The 18,170-nt window shown below is 43.3% G+C and overlaps 1 protein-coding gene across 4 annotated transcripts; it reads left to right on the plus strand.

Annotated features, from left to right (window-relative positions):
• Positions 1 to 2,313: 2,313 nt before the first annotated feature.
• On the plus strand, positions 2,314 to 17,408 carry gata2a (GATA binding protein 2a). Of its 4 annotated transcripts, none has more exons than XM_071543305.1 (6): positions 2,314 to 2,627; positions 7,628 to 8,050; positions 8,990 to 9,558; positions 12,762 to 12,920; positions 15,341 to 15,466; positions 16,158 to 17,408. In XM_071543305.1, exons 2-6 carry the CDS (start codon positions 7,822 to 7,824, stop codon positions 16,455 to 16,457), a joined length of 1,383 nt encoding a protein of 460 aa, XP_071399406.1. In that variant the 5' UTR covers positions 2,314 to 2,627; positions 7,628 to 7,821; the 3' UTR covers positions 16,458 to 17,408. The 4 variants fall into 4 exon arrangements, with proteins under 4 accessions (XP_071399406.1, XP_071399407.1, XP_071399408.1 ...); XM_071543306.1 differs by lacking the exon at positions 2,314 to 2,627 and adding an exon at positions 7,272 to 7,365; XM_071543307.1 differs by lacking the exon at positions 2,314 to 2,627 and adding an exon at positions 7,278 to 7,418 and having other exon boundaries at positions 8,990 to 9,559; positions 12,775 to 12,920.
• The last annotated feature ends 762 nt before the right edge of the window (positions 17,409 to 18,170 follow it).

The following is an 18,170-nucleotide window of genomic DNA, read 5'->3' on the forward strand; positions in this document are numbered from 1 at the left end:
ACACAGACGGAGTCTCGTGCAGAACATGCAGAAAATTGATAAGAAAAGAGCAAGAAGCCCACATAAGAAAATGTAAGATTATAACATTATTATATCATTGTTGGGATTCTTATATATTATTAAAGATGATCGGCCAACTGTTTACAATTATGTAATAATAATAACAATAATAATAATAATACGAATAATAATAACAATAACGATAATAATCATAATAATAATGATAATAATAATAGGCCTATGTTAGTTTGTGTTCTTCAACTAATATTACATGGATATAATTAGCCTATTCCCTTGTTTTTTCCTCAAAGCGTAAAACTGCTGATGGAATATTTCATTTGTATCAAACTTTTGTGGATTCTTGCTTTTTTTCCTCATTTCTTTGCCACCATCAAAACACATCTGCTTTTATTCTGGTGGTTCAGCTCTGCTAGAGCTGTTGTCAGATTGCTATCTGTAGTCTACTTTGTCTGCAAGACAGATCACAAGACCCTGTGCTCATACCTTTGTAGTTCTAAACTAATTAGATTCTAATTAATTCCTTCATTTTAATGTACATAATTATGGACGTAATTATTCGCATGTACCTGTCTGCATATAAGATTATTGGGTTTGGGCTGCGTATGGTAATTGCACAAGTGGCCTCATACAAGTAGCAAAGTAAAATAATAGGCCTAATAATGATTACAAGTCAAATTCACGAACTTAATATGAAAATGCTAGCTGTTGTTTTGAGAAGAACAAATAATCCCTTGGACTACCTATTTTATCTCACGGTTCAACAGCCTATAAACCGACTAAAGGCCTGCAGTGTCAAAATGCTATCCGTGTCATATATTGGTGGACTATTTTGGTTTCCTTTCTGGATGTTTTTTTCTTCTTATAAAACAGTCCAGTTGATCAAGAAGAGAACTGAATGAGAGATTTTTCTTTTTAAATCTCCGTTTTAATCTCAAAAACGGTCTAGGCTACTTGTACGCTTAAATCAATGAGTCAAATATTTCGGGGTGCCATAAAGCGCTTATAGATGATTCGTTATGTGGGCCTATACTGAACAAACATAATGGCTGTATTTCTTATTGACGTTCATTTTATGTGAAATATCGATATTTTGAGCTCTCGTATTCTTGCTCTGGTGATTTTGAAACATTGAAATGAATGCAATTAATTCAGTCAGAGTTCACATTTCTTTTCTTTTCTTTTCTTTCTCCTATAGCTTTTCTTTCTGCGCTTTTTGTGTGCGTGTGCACTCTAGGGAGCACGAGCCCCAGGATGCAGCGGTCCTCGCGCCCCTTGCACCTGCCTGGCTCCAGCGCCGCGCACGAGCCCAGGTCGCGTGCAGGAGATTTTAGGGGCTTTGCATGTTTTAAAAAAGTTGTTGTTGATGTGTGGGATAAAGTTAAAAAAAAAAAAAAAAAACCTTGGACAAAAAAAGAAGAGGAGGAGGGTCAATAAAGGGGACCGTATTTTTCTTCTTTAACACATTTAACAAAGTGGGCGGGGGGTGCAATTCATGAATCAAAACTGCTGAAGGCCAATTAGGACCCGGGCTATCCGTCTTTTCCAAATTTGAGTGAGAACAAAAAAAGAGAGAGAAAGTATGAAAAGCAAATACGCTATCAGAAACAAAATGTAAGCTATTTATTTATAGGCTACCTAATGAAAGACCTTTACAAACAGCACTAAACGTATGCTACCGTCGCTGATTTATCCGCTGGTTCAAATCGAAGTTTTTCTTTACAAGTTAAACTTAGTAGCCTTGTCTATAGCTTACTCCAAAATTGAAACTGCTCATAAAGGTTGAATGTATCATCGCGTACAACATTGGTTCCCAAAGTGGGTCAAGGGACCTCCAGGGGCCCTTGAGGGGGCACCAGGGGGTCCCCAGCAAAATGAGTAATAGTTTCACTGTTATTTCCCTCCCTAGAGGTTAGCGCAATGACAGAATGTATAAGGATGGGTATTTTCATTAACTGTCCCTAGACAGTTATGTAATTCTATATTAAATCAAAACTAACAACAAAAACCCTGTCAGATGGGGTTCCTTAGGGCAAATCGCATCAAACAGGGCTCATATGGGGGTCTTTGACATATGAAGGTTGGAAAGCCCTGGCGCACAGGCAAGTTCAACCCTACTGAACACCTCTAACCAAGGAACAGGTAGCCTATGTTGCTGTGGTTGTGTATAGCCTGCCAGTCCATGCCCAGTGAACGGGACCCGGAAGACAGGCTGCTGGCTGACGTGCCATTACGTTGCTGTGTGGCTGCAGCCTCTCATATGGCTGGAGAAGTTTTCCCTCATATTCAGAGGGTTAGGATAAAGGAGAGAGCAAGGAGGGACAGAGGGAAGACATACACCGCTCTTTGCCGGCTGAAATCTGTTCAGTGCTCTTTCATATAGCAGCGACTAGACTACGCGTTGTTTAATTTTGTCTCGACAGCATCTTAAAAAAATAAATCAGTGATCGGTGTGGACACCGCATCCATCGTTTTGCATTTGGAGACGTGCGGAAGCTGCGCATTGAAGGGACAGCAGGCTGAACCAGATGGACTCACTTTCTGTATTTTGTCTCAGAACGCGCAGCTTTTACAGTGGCCACTTTGCCCAAACGTCAGACTTATAGCCGGTAAGTCAATATTGGTTATTATATCTGGTTTTAAATCTACTCCAGGAACTATGCCACTAATTATATGAATTGTTTTTTGCATTTTTCACGGAAAATGAGAAAAATAAAGCTAAGCTTAAAGCTAAGTCCATCCATATCCAAGAGTCTATAGGTTTCCAATTACGGTTATTATCATTATTATATTAAAAAACAATATTTTCTGCAACATGATATTCCTCTTAATCTTTCCATGAATGTGTGGGAATTACATGATGTTTGTTGGTTTTACGTCGGCAATTTATTGCAGCTATTATTTACCTTGATATTCATTCTTGTATCCGGACAACCATTTGGATTTTAACCTGCAGAATCTCTGATAACAAAGCCAGCTCCAATAAACGGCACAAAATGGATTTAATTGAGTAGACTAACATCAATTCTATCCAGCGCAACGCGACGTGGTATTATTGCTATTTTTGTCATTAGTATAAATTAAATTTATTTACTTGTAGACTATTGTAAAAAGTTAATTCTTCTCAAGGCAGCGTAGTCTGTTAGGCTGCTTTTCTTTTTTTTTTTCTTTTTTTTTTTTAAATCTAGGACCGATGAGTAGGCTAGCCTATATAATTTTATTATTTTATCTATCTGTTTTATCTATTAAATAATCCGCCCAGATGAAGCTAAAATGAATAATTAGTGCATAGACGTTATTGTAATAATAATATTGCATCTACAAGGCAGGTATCTGAAATTCCATTGAATTCACACCGAGCATGTAAATAAAGTCAGTGTTATCGGCTACAATTTGAATGTAGCCTATAGTCTATGTTGCCGTGGACAAGGTGCTCTTTCCTGGAAAAAGCCTCGATCACGGAATGGATTACTGTATCATCAGCATGACATTAGTGTCGACAAAGTATTCAATTGTCACGCTTTATAATGCATAATGACTTCAGCAATCCTCTTTCATCAGCAGAAAGAGCAATCACATCACTACAATGGTGGAGTAGAGGCAGTGGCGGGCTGGGGTCTCCAGCATGCAGATTTAGGAGCTGAAAATACAGCTGAAGAAGTGATACTAGCTCCCTTTTTTAACCAATCTCTCTTTTACCAGTTTACCAGTCAGCCCGATGCCTTGTGACCTGTGTGTGCATGCATTAAACACCACTAAGTGATTGTGTGAAGCTGTGTGTGTGTGTGTGTGTGTGTGTGTGTGTGTGTGTGAGAGACAGAGAGAGAGAGAGAGAGAAAGAGAGAGAGAGAGAGAGGGAGAGGGTTCTTCAAGGGTTCTTAGGTTAGGGTAGTGTGTCCATAGAGACCTCAAAGAAGTCTCTGATTTATTAAAATATAAAATAGACTGGAAAATCAGAATAATATCCACTAAGGATCTTAAACAGTTCTTTTAATGCTGCTGATGTGGAGCATTTGATACATTATTAAAGCGTTCTTTACAGCACCATAAAGGCTCTATGTAGAACCATTTGTGCATGGTGCTATAGAGAGCCTTTCCAAAATGGCTCTTTACAGCACCAAAAAGGATGTTTATGCTATAGCACAAGCCTAAAAAAACCCATCACATAACCCTTTTTGATAGGACTGTAGGTGCATGTGTCTGTGTCCTCTCCTATTCAGTAGAAATGACATTATTCCAAGCTGATAATTTAACCAGGAGTGAATGCTCTGGTCCTCATAGCTGCATCCAGGCCGCTCTCCCGTCCCTCATGGTCTTGTGCCTGGGTGCTTGTGTCTGTAAAGCCCCCCAGTGCCCCGGCTCCATCTAATTAGCCGTGAGTAAAGGGGACAATAATGCTTCAGCTGGTTTGTGTCATTCTCTTCTCTCTGGCTCTGCTTATCTTCACAAGCCCCACTGTGGCTCTTCGCTCTTCACACTCCCCCCACCACACACGTACACACACATTCACAGACACAGGCACACACACACACACACACACACACACACACATGCACACACCTCCACTCTGGATAATGATGGATGACCGTGCCCAATGGGAACAAACAGGTAGATAAAGCCAATCCCATTTAATAACAGCATGGATCGGAATGATAATCTTGTTGTTCATTAGCCGCCGTGGCTGCACTGCGATACAGTCACTGCACACAATTCTCACCCAGTGCAAAGAGGTGTTGTGAGAGGGCTAGTGTTCCCCGCTCCAGGATAGCATCCCCATGTGAAACAGCACTGCTATGTCCTTGAGAAAGACGGAAGGGAAGAGCAAAGGACCCCCCCCCCCCCTCTCCACTAACACCCCCCCAGTCACCCTCTTCCTCCTCCTCACTCCCATCCTACCCATCTTTTGTTCCAGCACAGATACAAATGGGATTAATGAAGGTATAAATTACAGAGGGCTAAATCCTGCTGAGTAATCCATTTGGCAAACATGCAAACAACAATGGGCATGCTGCAGCAGCTAGCTTACAGAGCCTGACCTGCTACTGTCCAAGGCCCAGTGGTTAGCACAGCCAGAGCACAGCACAGGCACACGCAGGCTGACTGCTATAGGCTACTGACGTGTTGCAGTGTACACAAGAATGTCCTTTCACTTCATTTTTTTTTTTTTGCCAGAGGTTATATCCCCAAGATCAAGAGCAGCACTTATTCTCCTTAGTGGTGGGTTTTCTGGTTATATCCAGCTTGTGTGAAGATGCAGCTCAAATGGAGGGATTGTTTGCTACCTGCATTAAGGTTCATGCATGTGTTTATTATTGGTATTCTGCAGCATAGACTACATAGCATTGGTTGTTTCTCTTCAGAATAAAAATCATGTTTTACTGTCGATTCATCAAAAGCGCATTTGAAATGACAATAAATACACCAATTGTTAGCCTTTTATGAAAGTAAGCGTGTCCTCACTCCACCTGCCATTTGTGGTGCTGCTCCTCAGTGGAATGTCAGTTATTCAGGTGGCCGGCCCTGTGCTGCCCCACATGCACTAATTTGTTGATTTTAGGAGTTAACAAGCTCAAAGGGCTGAGCTCATCAACTCACTGCCCCTGGCAACATGCCAATGATTTAATGACTGGTGACTGACACACACACACACACACACACACACACACACACAGCAGGTAGTGTAGCATCAGATCAGACCAGGAAGGCATATTGTGCAAATGTCTCCCTATAATGACCTGCATCATGGACAGTGTTTCATCATGAGTTATGAAACGTCTTTTCATCTTTTAAATGGAGAATTTTTTTTGGATATCAGAAGCTTCACGCGCTGACCCCCCCAACCCCCTCACCCCCCCCACCCCCCGTGATTCTGTGACGTCAGGGCTCCGGCGTCAGAGTGGCGGCCAGTCTAGGCTCCGAGCTCCCTCCAATTATTCCCTGTCAATCACACGCACACACACGCTCATGCACACACTCACGCACGTATACACACATATAGACACACGTTACGGACAGATTTTTACGCACTAATCATTTTACGCACGCACCGTTGCTAATTCTGCTGTAAGAATAGAATAGAATAGAATAGAATAGAATAGAATAGAATAGAGAGACATACATTTTTGTTCCTATAGCTTCAATTAAACGCCATTCACCATAATGGCCTGTTTTCTCGTCTGCTAAACACAAGGGGAAAATATAAGCTAATATCATCAGTCATCACTTAAAAAATAAACAATATCATCAGTCATCACTTAAAAAATAAACAATATTACTGAAGACTTTAGAAACGAGGTTCCAGTCTACAGACCTAAACCTGGAGCTGCGGACGCCCGGTTAGCGACACTGTGTCTGTGGTGGGTTTTGTGACTGAGGGCGTTGCTAATGGCCACGAATTGGTTTTCATATAGGTGAGGCCTTACGCCCATCCCTGGTCCCAACAAGTGAGAAAGGGGCGCCATTAGTATGCAAACTGTGTTTGATCGCTCTATCCCCGAAACAAAACCACTGTTTTCACAAGAGGAATGACCTGCTACTAATTAAAGACAATTAGGCGCTCACAACAATGGGGGCAATTTCGGGGTCATAAATCGACTCCTCCTCTGTTGGTTTTAGAGGTGCTGAAAACACTGTTTATTTACATAACAGCAGTATGTGAAAACCAACACTTACAATTATTGTTACTGTTATGATTGTAATGCGAACTCATTGCATACGATTGATAAAAAAAAAAGAAAAAGTCCAAAGCCTTAAAATGAAGCAGTGCCTCTTTAACCCGGACAGCAGATACAATTTATGTTTATGTTATGTTCTCAAGCATCATTTGCAGATCGGCTCCAAACAGATAAAGGCGCATTACCAGATTCAAAGTTATTCTTATTCATTCAAAGTCATTATAATATGAAGACATATTGTGAAGATTGAATTTCCCTCCATGTTAGATGTCTGTCTTTAGGTTTAACTGCCAGTAAAAAAGAGGACATTATCAGGAGCCGGTTGCTCATTCAGTGTGAGCTTCATGAGAGAGAAAGACCCCCCGAGAAATTACACTGCTGATTGATAAGTCTTTTAGTTTTTCGGTGCAGGGAAATTACTGTTTGGAATGGAAATTGAAAGAAAGAGAGCAGAGATGTAGCGAGCCAATTGTGGCAGGGCTGATCTGTGATTGGCTGTCAGGAGGTCACAGTCGGCCCAAGGCCCCGCCCCGCCCGGCTTGATATGGGAATTTACTGGCGCCAGTCGCATCAGTCTACAGCCACATCTCATTAATGAGCCTGAGTACCGCACGGATCAGGAGGTTTACACATCCAAGTTGTATTTGCCGTCAGCTGATCGACATTTCAACAGGTACCCAGAGGAAACATATTTTCTTCCACGGACTGCGCAGTCGGAACGCATTGGTACGATCGAGACAGCAGTGAAATGCACACTTTTATTTTCAACGTTTAATTCTTAGGACGACCAAAAGCTGGGCTAAGTTTATTTGAAGAGTGTCAGCAACTATGCTTAAATAAAAATCTCAAGGATGCTTCGTCGTTGCATGGAAGAAGAGCTGGAGCTGCCAGTGTTTTTGCATTGATTGTAACATTTTGTTTTCGTGTCATTACAGGTATCAGTGAGAAAGGAGCAGACCAGGTGATTTAAGGATTCTATTTATGAAGCAAATAAACGCAGACGAGACCTTCACAGCCCAGGAACTATAAAGATTTGTGAGGGGGATCTAACTTCCACTTGGAGGTAAACAAACCCTACATAGCCTAACACACAGACGCATTCAGAAGAAATCAGGCGGCCAGCTTAGCCATGGAGGTCGCAGCGGCCGATCAGTCTCGGTGGATGGCGCATCACCACGCCGTGCTGAACGGCCAGCACCCGGACTCTCACCACCACAGCCTGAGCCACAACTACATGGAGCCCATGGCGCCCTTATTGCCCCAGGACGAAGTTGACATGTTTCTGAACCACTTGGACTCTCAAGGGAACCCCTACTACACCAACTCCCGGGCCAGGGTCACCTACAGCCAAGCACATGGTAAGATGCGCACAACTTTAATGTGACACTTTATTTTGCTGAAGTTCCCCTTATTATGATGACAGATGACAATCACATGTATTATTAAATTAAATAATATTTGTATTTTTTCTGAAACCCTTTAACAAATGGAAACGTTTGCCGATGTGTGTTTGTTTCTCTCTCTCTCTCTCTCTCTCTCTCTCTCTGTGTGTGTGTGTGTGTGTGTTGTGGTATTAATTTTATATAGGCCTACTGTTGATAGAAAGACACAAGACATGACTACAAAACATTTGACACTTAATAACGATGCATGGATTGTGTAGTGAATTGCTATCAAAACGAGCCTTTCTTGGCATTTCTGGTTCACAATCATAAAAGGAATTTCTAGCAAATGACAGCGAGAGGAAAGGGAAGTATGTCATTTAACCCCTCTCTGTTGGGGCAGGGGTTTCTGGAGAGGGAGAGAGAGAGGCACTTCCCGGATATAAAATAAAAACCGCAAATTTACTAATAACAATCTGTAGTCCGAGAGCTACAGTCGATGAAAAGATAGCCCAGGCGAGTAGGAGCTACTTTTATAGTCTACTTTTCTGCAGCCTGTAGGCCTTGGTCTCTTACTAGTTTATAATCTCATAGCTCTAGCTTATATACGTATAGGCGGAATATATTACTCTTTAAAAAAAAAGACAAATGTTTTGAGTGAAGGCTAATTAACCGATGGCTAATTAACCGTTGTTCCGAAAACTGTTATTTTTAATAATTTAGCAGCATTTTATCAACATCTGGAACTGAGAATACTAAATGTCGGACTTGAGTAGTTTGGAGTACTCAACAGGTGAGATGTAGATTTTTCTGTTATGCTTAGTCGACTGATGGCAACATGTTGTAGCCTATCTGTGCGTAATGCGCGTAAATGTTAGTTAATAAATGTATACATTTGATTGTTTTGATTTTCAGCTCGCCTCACTGGCAACCAAGTTTGCCGACCACACCTCATCCACAGCCCCGGTATTCCCTGGCTGGACCCCGGCAAAGCAGCCCTGTCTGCTGCCCACCACCATAACGCATGGGCGGTCAGCCACTTCAGCAAACCCGGCCTGCACCCCGCCGGCTCCGGCTACCCCTGCAGCAGCAGCTCCGGCACGGCCCCGGTGTCCTCTCTCACCCCGGCGTCCCACTCCAGCCCGCACCTCTACAGTTTCCCCCCGACCCCTCCGAAAGACGTGTCTCCGGACCCCGGCCCTACCTCCCCGACCCCCACCTCGACGAGAATGGACGAGAAAGAGTCGATCAAGTACCAGGTGCAGCTGACGGACGGCATGAAAATGGAGAGCTGTAGTCCGCTCCGCAGCAGCCTGATGAACAGCCAGACCTCGGCCACGCACCACCCTATCCCGACCTACCCCACATATCCCCTGCATACACCCCACGAATACAGCGGCAGTCTCTTCCACCCCGGGAGCCTGCTGGGCGGATCATCCTCCAGCTTTACGCCCAAATGTAAAAGCAAAGCCAGGTCGTGCTCAGGTGAGTTTCATGTCACTTCAAGTTTTTCTCTGAGAAATCCACACGTCCTTCAATATTCCACCATTTATTTTGAGACGTTTAACTTGGAGATAAAACTTCTGGGGCCTAAATAAATTGTGGCAGGCCTACTTTATTCGTGGGCGTCGCCATAGTTTACCCAAAGTAAGTCCAAATTTGATCTTGTAGTTTTTGTTTAGATGAGGGAGAGTAAAATTGTAAATTGAGTAAATTAATTTGGAAGCCATATCTAAAAAAAAAAAAAAAAAAAAAAAAAAATCTACACCAATGGAGCATTCAGGACCAATGTTCCTTCTAGTTGCGTGTGGTGTGTTTGGTGTCCTACAAGTCTAATATCTTGTCAGTCAGCAGTAATTGTTCCACTTGTCCCCAAAATCTTAGTCGATATAAGCGGCTTTTTGGAGGCAAATGATTTTAGATGCGGGGACTTTGCCACATTTTAGAATCTAGGGAATTCACGACATTGTCTTTATTTAAGGTCGACTTCACACTCCTGTCCCGCAGTAGCCTAATTCCTAATGGTGATGTCATATCTTGAAACCACGACTTGTTGTTCTAGTGGGTCACTTGAAAAAGGGTGATAATTTCCATATCAGGCTCCTCTGCCCCGCGGCGCTCCTCTCCTCTCCAAACCCGTCCCAGCGACCCTTATCGTTGTCCCATCGCACTCCACTTGTAAACACCATCCACTTAAAAGAGGTCACTTAGGGAGGAATTTAACATGAAACTAATCAGACTAATCAGGGTCAACTATTTACTAACATAAACGTCCCGGGCCATCTTGAGCATGATTAAACGTTTTTAGAGTAGGGGAGAAATGACTTAAAAGGAAGGAAAGTGAAACGACGAATGAGAGATTAAGCCTACTTAAACTAATGAATTATTAATAGATATCTTTATGTTCTGTTCGCCTGAAAGAGAAATTCAACGACTATAGTTTGACCAGTTTTTGACCGATCAAACACTCTTGACACAAAGGAAAAGTTGCAACATTTTTTGTTTCTTTTATGTTGGCTTATTCAAAAGTGCTTGTGGACTTATTCTAACTGGACGCCGTAAGGCTATAGTCTGAACTGGGTTCCCTTTGTGCCTCGGCTTGTTTTCTTTTAAATGTGGCCTTTATTGCGCTTAAAAATGCAGGAGTCACGACGCTCTGGCTCCTGCCATATCCTGTATACCTCCAAGTGAACAAATCACGACCTCCACCCCGCCCACTGCTCTCCCCAGTACTAACAAAGCACAGGCGACAGAGTCCTGCTGTTTGTGTTTTTAAGCATGGCCTTGGCCTGCTGCACTGACATGGTGTGGAGGCGACCAGGCCCACAGTAGATCTGCTTCTCCTGTCACATGACAGGGTATTTAATAACACTGCTAATGTGTATCATTTTTTGGTTTATAGACCAATGCACATTATGGTTTATAATGGTGAAGAATGCAGATAATTGGTTTAATTTTACTCAAAACTCTAAAGCCACTGGAATAGTTTAGAAAGAAACTCCGCCTATGAGAGGGCTCTGTGGATAAACACCTGATTGAATATGGTCAGAGTAAAGTGGAATATTTAGACTGACATTAGTGTGCAGACATTTGGAAAACAACTCAGGCCGGTAATGGGACTGCAATTTCCCTGCATTGTGGTACTAAGCTTTTCCAACTCATGGCTGTATTTTGAATGAACCAACAGCTGTAGGAACAGAAAGATGAGCACTAGTAGACTGTTTACAAGCCGCTCCAAATGTAGCCGTGTAATTATCAGTATTTGTTCACCGCTGTCCCAATGCTTTTTAATACACCTATAGGGAATGCGCTTTCTGACTGATAATGTGAGTGAATGCGAGCTATTGTAGCAGAGAAATGTTATACTGTGACATTTAAAAGAAGCTGGCCGGGCTTTGCCTGAATCAGTAGCACAAACATATCAGCCACGACATTAAAAAAAGGCTCTTATCTATCAAAGTCGATGTCCAGTGCCAGTAATGGTGATTGATTGTTGTATAAAATGCCACAATGACATTTTAGCTGTCAGCACAAACCTTACAGCAGTGTGGTTTCCTGTTGAACTAACCTCAAAGCAGAACTCTGCTCACCTATACTATTATGTAAAAGTAATATACCCCCCAGCTATCCCACTTAAACTCCTCTCTCCTTTACCTTTCATCTTCCCGTTTTTCTCATTTCAACATTAAAACATTGCACAATACATCAGTCACTGCTGATGCATATTTTAGGTGTTAATGACCTTGCGTTGATGTGGTTGCAGGACTTGCGAAACATTGAGAGGGAGAGAAGGGAGGTCAAAAGCACCGAGACAAACACTTCAAAAGGGCCGCTGCCTTTGCTCAAGCCGGATTCCATTGTAGAGCAAGGGTGGGACTGTGGGTGTCGCTGACATTATAATAGGAATAATGAGATGATGCTCTAGGGAGAGAGGGATACTTGAATTAAATGAATTGGTCGGTTTAGCAACAGGCTGTTTGAACTCAGTCAAACCTGCTTGGGAGAGGAGAGTGTGTGGGAAAGCCTACTGGTTTTTTCAGTATTAGTGGGTGAACAGGCCTGAACCCCAGTGTGCACAGCAAGTCTGTCAGGATTTGGTCACTGTTGTTTAAGGAGAAAACAAACCTAATCAAAACAATGATGATGATTTGAACACAGTTTCAATATTATTAAGTGCAGCCATACAGGAGCAACTGGCACGCTACCTTTTCATCAGAGACTGCAACAATGTCCGGCACATTTAATACCACCACCACACACTTATGTTTCCTCTCATGGGTGCCCACTGAGCTGATGAATAATGTAGTCCTAATTTGATGGCGTGTCTCATTCTTCTCGTTGGACACCTCTGGACATGTTCTGGCTGTCTCTGGCCTCCCCACTCTGGATCAGTTTACATAGAGGTGTCTGTGTCCATGACGGTCCAACCTGCAACCAAGCAGCACAAAGGACAGGCATGTAGACTGGGTACACCTGCACTCTGATATGGACATTGTCACCGCGCATCCTCGTGAGAGAAGCTTTGACTTCATATTACAGGGTTAGCCAAGGCCGGCCAGTTCATCCAGCATCACGGTTGCCTGATTTAGCTGGACAGCTGCTATACGTCTGTGTGTAAGTCATGTTGCTGCTGACGGATGGTGAATTTTTTAATTATATAAATTTCCCGTTGTCTTCCCCTCCACTTGAACTATACGCAGAGGGCCGTGAATGTGTCAACTGCGGAGCCACCTCCACCCCCCTATGGCGACGGGATGGTACGGGCCACTACCTGTGCAACGCCTGCGGACTGTACCACAAGATGAACGGCCAGAACCGACCACTTATCAAGCCCAAACGCAGACTGGTGAGTCCCTATTCTCCCTCCACGGCTTCAGGTTGAGAGAAGGCACCCAAATATGAGCACAAAGCAGATGCCGGCAGCACAATTCCAGGAAAGTTATATTTTCCCTATGATCTTCCTGGAATTGTTTGTCCCTCTCACCCCCCGATGATCCCCCTGCACGGCCTGTTACAATACTGCTACTATTGCCATTGTTCCTGCTATCATTATTGCTGGTACTTCTGATACTGTTACTGATACCAATGCCCATGCTGCTTTAGTTAACACCATGCTTGAGTAAATGAAAAGCAGCATGGATACACAACACTCTGATCCTTGATGTACCTCTGCACCAGAGCTGCACAGCCACCTCTATCACTAACACTATGGAAGTTTCAGATATTTCCCTGCGGCGTAATTGATTTATTTTATGACTTTCAAAGCATTATTAATTAGAAAAAACATCTATTGTGTTCCTGATTGGTGCGCTAACTGATTTGGGAAAGATTTGACTGACTATTTATTGATTTATTATGAATGCTCTCAAACAGGGGCGTATGATTTTTTTTTTCTTTTCATTTCTAATGGCTGATACATTTTGGAGTCCAACTCCTGAAACATTCATTACTCACTGCTACTAAAAGTTTTTCTCTTTTACGAGAGTAGTTGCTTTTTCAATGAACAAAAGTCCAGGGCCTTTGTTAATTCCAATTGTGTCAATCACAAATAGTCCGAAATAAAAAATAATTTTGTACAAATTAAACTATAATACTCTGAATCATTTAATAACTTAAGACTGCGTTTGTCAACTGATGTAATAGACATATGTAGGACAAATTATTTGGTAGGCTATCCAAGTAGGGCTTCATAACAAATTTTAAAAGAATGATAATAATAAGAATTATTATTATAATAATAATTAAATAATCGCAGGTTTTAATACCTAAAATTTCCAGTTAGTATAATCTCTTAAATTTGACCAGAAAGGGGTCTCGTGTTTTTCAGTTGCCCAGGCTAATATACTGGGTTATCATCACTGCGGAGCCTAAACATTTAATGGGCCTCATTAGCGTCAGCTTGTCATTTGACCTGCCAATGAAATGCCCAATATTAGGATCGCGGTAAAGATATTGCGGATGGGATATTTGAAATACGCTAAACCCTAGGCTATTTATTTTTTGCATTTTCTTCCTTGACCACCTCTACGTCGTTCCTCCTCATGAAAAGTCCATTACATTTTCCACTGGGTCGGCCCTGTGGCTGTAGCTTTTGCATTTTCAGCTCAAGTGTTTTCAGAGTTGTGTTCAAAGGGGCATCCAGTTGTTTCCTATCCGGATATCTGCCCGGCCCAGATAAGGAAGCCAGGCTCCCGGCTGTTTCCGCCTTCAACCAGCCCGCTGCATTCTCTATGGCCAGACTGACATATACTGTAAAGAGATTATCACAACACTGGAGGACCCGCTTATGTGTGAAGAGAGAGACCGTGAGGGGCGGGGATTGGAAAATAAATGGATTTATGTTCTTCTCTTGTTTGTCATGCTCGGTGGGCAGCGGCACAATCTTAATGCGCAACGTATTTTGTAGATATATATTTTTATTTTACATAAAAAACGACCAGGGTTGTTGTTGTTCTCGGGGTCAATATCAACGAGTCCACCTGAAATTAATTAAAAGAAAAACTGGATGCTGCAAAGGGCCCGAGGGTTCTTGCATGTAAAGCTAATGTTTCTTATTATGTGTGAAGAATTGATCCGCAATGGACGCGAAAGCACATTGCCAGACAGGACACCGTGGTCTTAGACGCCTTGCCTGGAATAGTTTCCCTGGATCAGGGCTGAAGAGGCGGTTTACACAAGGCCTGCATTATAACCTATCCATGTACCACACCGGCTTCGCCAGCCTATATTTAATTTTCATTTATTAAATATGATAATTATTTGCAAACTTAGTGGTGGTAGACAGAAACAAAGAATTCTGTAGAAAAAAATGTCCATATATGTTATTGCACAAATTGGAAAATTTGATCATGTGTAGTCTAACTCATAGTATAGGCCTATATTTAATTAATTCAATAGAGAGGATAACTAGGCTAATTTTTACCCGTTTAAGTGGTGCATGCTTTGATGCTCAAAGTTGAATTATCCTCCATTCACAAAAACCCTACTCGCCGTCGTTTAACTCCAAAACAACTCTCGCGCTGATCCCATGTTGGGCTTTATATTGGAAATAAGCGGAATATGGCCTGGATACACTGGCAGCAGCGTCGCTTCAAAAACATAATTTCTAAATGTGTAAGCCTGCTAAAGATGGCTAAATGGTCATGGTACTCAGTATCAGAAATCGTATTTATGTCAAGTTCAGTGTCCGTGCTGACCTTTCGGCTAGGTGGAAATAAGCATGAGAATGACTCATTATTCATGATGCATTTTCTCTCCTTCCTCCAGTCCGCTGCTAGACGTGCAGGCACCTGCTGTGCAAACTGCCAGACCACCACCACCACCCTGTGGAGGCGCAACGGGAACGGAGACCCGGTGTGCAACGCCTGCGGCCTCTACTATAAACTGCACAATGTAAGTAGCCTGAAAAAGCGCACTAACTGTGGGCTTTGGGGAGGGAAGGAAGGGTTACCGGTCGGTACTGGTCAAGTGGGCGGACAGCTCCTATCGATTTAGTAGCAGGGAAACTGTGAGACTGTGGAAGCAAAGCCCGCTCGCCCTGTCAAGCAGAACCCACCGGTCGTCTTTTTTCCTCTTTTTTTATTAATCCATCGTTGTTTCAATGGGGGGCGTTACTCCCCGGAGAGGCTGCGGGGTGGGACTGTCATTCAGTGTAACGGCGTCGGTTACATTGATGAGGATTTGTCTGAGACTGGTCCTTTCAGCTCCAGCCTGGCCTCCATCGCCATGTATTCATATTGACTGTGAGGGCTGTGTTTGGTTTTAAATTAGACAAAAGCAAAAAAAAAAAAAAAAAACACTCGTGCCTTGCCTTATAATGGAGCTATATATGCAAATCAACTGCTTAACATTTATAGCATTTTTTACATTGGTGCAATACAGACCATTAGGCTACCCTGAAAGAAGTGCATGTAAACTTTAATTGAAAATGCAATATCTAATGTATTTATGGAGATATTTTAAATTTCACTAGTTAAAGCACTGGAGCTAATAATAGGAAAACTTGAAGCATCATAATCAACTATTCATACTGTCAGTGTAGGCACTGTTTGGCTGCCTGTAGCTAATGTATGGCTCCCCACAGGTCAACAGACCCCTGACCATGAAGAAAGAAGGCATCCAGACACGCAACCGCAAGATGTCCAGCAAGTCCAAGAGAAACAAACGGGCGGGGGACGGCTTCGACGAGCTGTCCAAGTGCATGCATGACAAGGCCTCTCCCTTCGGAGGTGCACCGGGCCTCGCCGGCCACATGACCCACATGGGTCACCTGCCCCCCTTCAGCCACTCGGGACACATGCTGCCTACTCCCACGCCTATTCACCCTTCCTTCGGTCACCCCCACCACTCCAGCCGCTCACCGGTCTGGGCTGAGCCTCACTGAAGCCCCCCCGACACCCTCCCGCAGACCCAGAACTCCTCCATCTCGGGGCCCGCGCATTGCCATCAACACTAAACGGCTCCACATCATGGTGAGACCTGAGCTGACTACTTGCTTCATGTACAGTGGTTGGAGGGGATTTGGACTCTCAGTTGGACTTTATTGGACAGAGGGTTGCGTCCCGCCTGATCTCACTGAGAGAACGACAGAGAGCGAGACTTTTACCGGGCTCTGTTGAGAGCTAACGTGAAGAGGGATTTGTTTGTCCCCGGGTGGCTGAGACTTGCGGAAATGGAGTGAATGGAGACGCTTGTCATTCTTTTTGCTTATTTTTACTAAGTCACTTTGGTACCCACCTCTCCTTGACCCTGTAACAGGAGCCTCACGAGAGGTCTTAAAAGAACCGCTGTGTTCGCCTCCTGACCGTCTCGTCTCCTCGTAGACTGAGATACCTGCACCCTGTCCATTCCCAGGCTATTGTCCACAGTCGCTGCGGACAGACAGCGAGGCTCTTCAGTGCTGGAAGCCTCAAAACCGGCTGAACTCGCCTACAGCACCCACACACCTCTGTTATGAACCAGTCAGACCCAGACTGCAGTACCCACAAACCACCGCTCTCCTCACATGCTGGATTGTACACCACCACAATGCTCACCTGTTTTTAATAATGGACTTTTATGGAAAAAAGACACAAGTAAATAGAGTGTTTATAAACGCTTAATTGCTATTATTGTTGTTATATTTGATGTTATAATTATTGCTACGATAATTTATTTTCACTCTTTAAGCTTTCGTCAAAGACACATGGAAACTGTTATGATTTTAATTTCATGGTTATTACGTAAAGAAAAACACTGACCTATCTTAGATGAAATGTTGTCCCTGAGCTGTACGTTTTTATCATTTTTTCCATCTCACAAAAGTAAAGGAAATAAAGTTTAATACTGAAGTAAACGCTGTTGCTGCCTCATAAGTTTACTCTCTCTCTCTGTCTCTTGATGTAAGCTACACACACACACACACACACACACACACTAAACTCTTGTTTTAATGAAGAGTTCCTGATTATTAAAATCATAAGTGATATCAGATGTATCAAGGGAAGCTCTGTGATCCCTTAAGCGTGGTAATGCTTTGGTCGGGCTCCTCCCCTATCTGTGATGTACCGCTGTTCAGTGAAGGCCTCTTTGTGAAGCTGAGGCCTCAGGCTGGACCATTGTGCCCAGACAGCAGGCTCCAAAGCTAGGGTGAGCGAAGGGCTCCCGAGTCACACACAGTCATACATATGCACGTACACACATACACACACACACACACTCAAAAGCACACAAACACAAATCGCTCTCACACAGCCAAAATCTTCACGTACACGCATCCATAAACAACGAACACTGAGGCGTGTGTTCAGTTCAGTGGCAGTCGTTCTCGTTTGTCCCTTCCCTTCCCTTCCCCGTGTCTGTCGGAGTGGCCCTCTCTCTGGGCTGCGGTGATTGGAGTGAGAGGAAGGACAGCAGGTCTTTAGTGGGAGAGAGAGAAGAGGAAGGAAAGGCAATCAGGCGACCCGTGAGCAAACACGTGGGGGGCGGCCCGGACCCCTCGCACACAGATGTGCACACAGCTGAGGATGTCAGGAAGCAGGCGTCCACTCGGTTTCTCTCTCTCTTCTCGTTCTCTGTCTTTCTTTCTCTTTCTCTTTGTTTTGTCTGCATTTTTCAC

This window comes from Centroberyx affinis, unplaced genomic scaffold, assembly GCF_046629955.1.
Source record: "Centroberyx affinis isolate AG114_WGS23_722 - 3 ecotype Tasmania unplaced genomic scaffold, CSIRO-AGI_Caff_v1 ptg004286l_1, whole genome shotgun sequence".
NCBI classification, from domain to species: domain Eukaryota; kingdom Metazoa; phylum Chordata; class Actinopteri; order Beryciformes; family Berycidae; genus Centroberyx; species Centroberyx affinis.

What these genes read in the sequence shown, in the direction of transcription:
- gata2a (XM_071543305.1), top strand. Translation starts at nt 7,822, where the DNA reads ATGGAGGTCGCAGCGGCCGATCAGTCTCGGTGGATGGCGCATCACCAC. An exon ending in TCAAGCCCAAACGCAGACTG is followed by an intron (nt 12,921 to 15,340) that starts GTGAGTCCCTAT and finishes TCCTTCCTCCAG; the next exon opens with TCCGCTGCTAGACGTGCAGG. An exon ending in TCTACTATAAACTGCACAAT is followed by an intron (nt 15,467 to 16,157) that starts GTAAGTAGCCTG and finishes GGCTCCCCACAG; the next exon opens with GTCAACAGACCCCTGACCAT.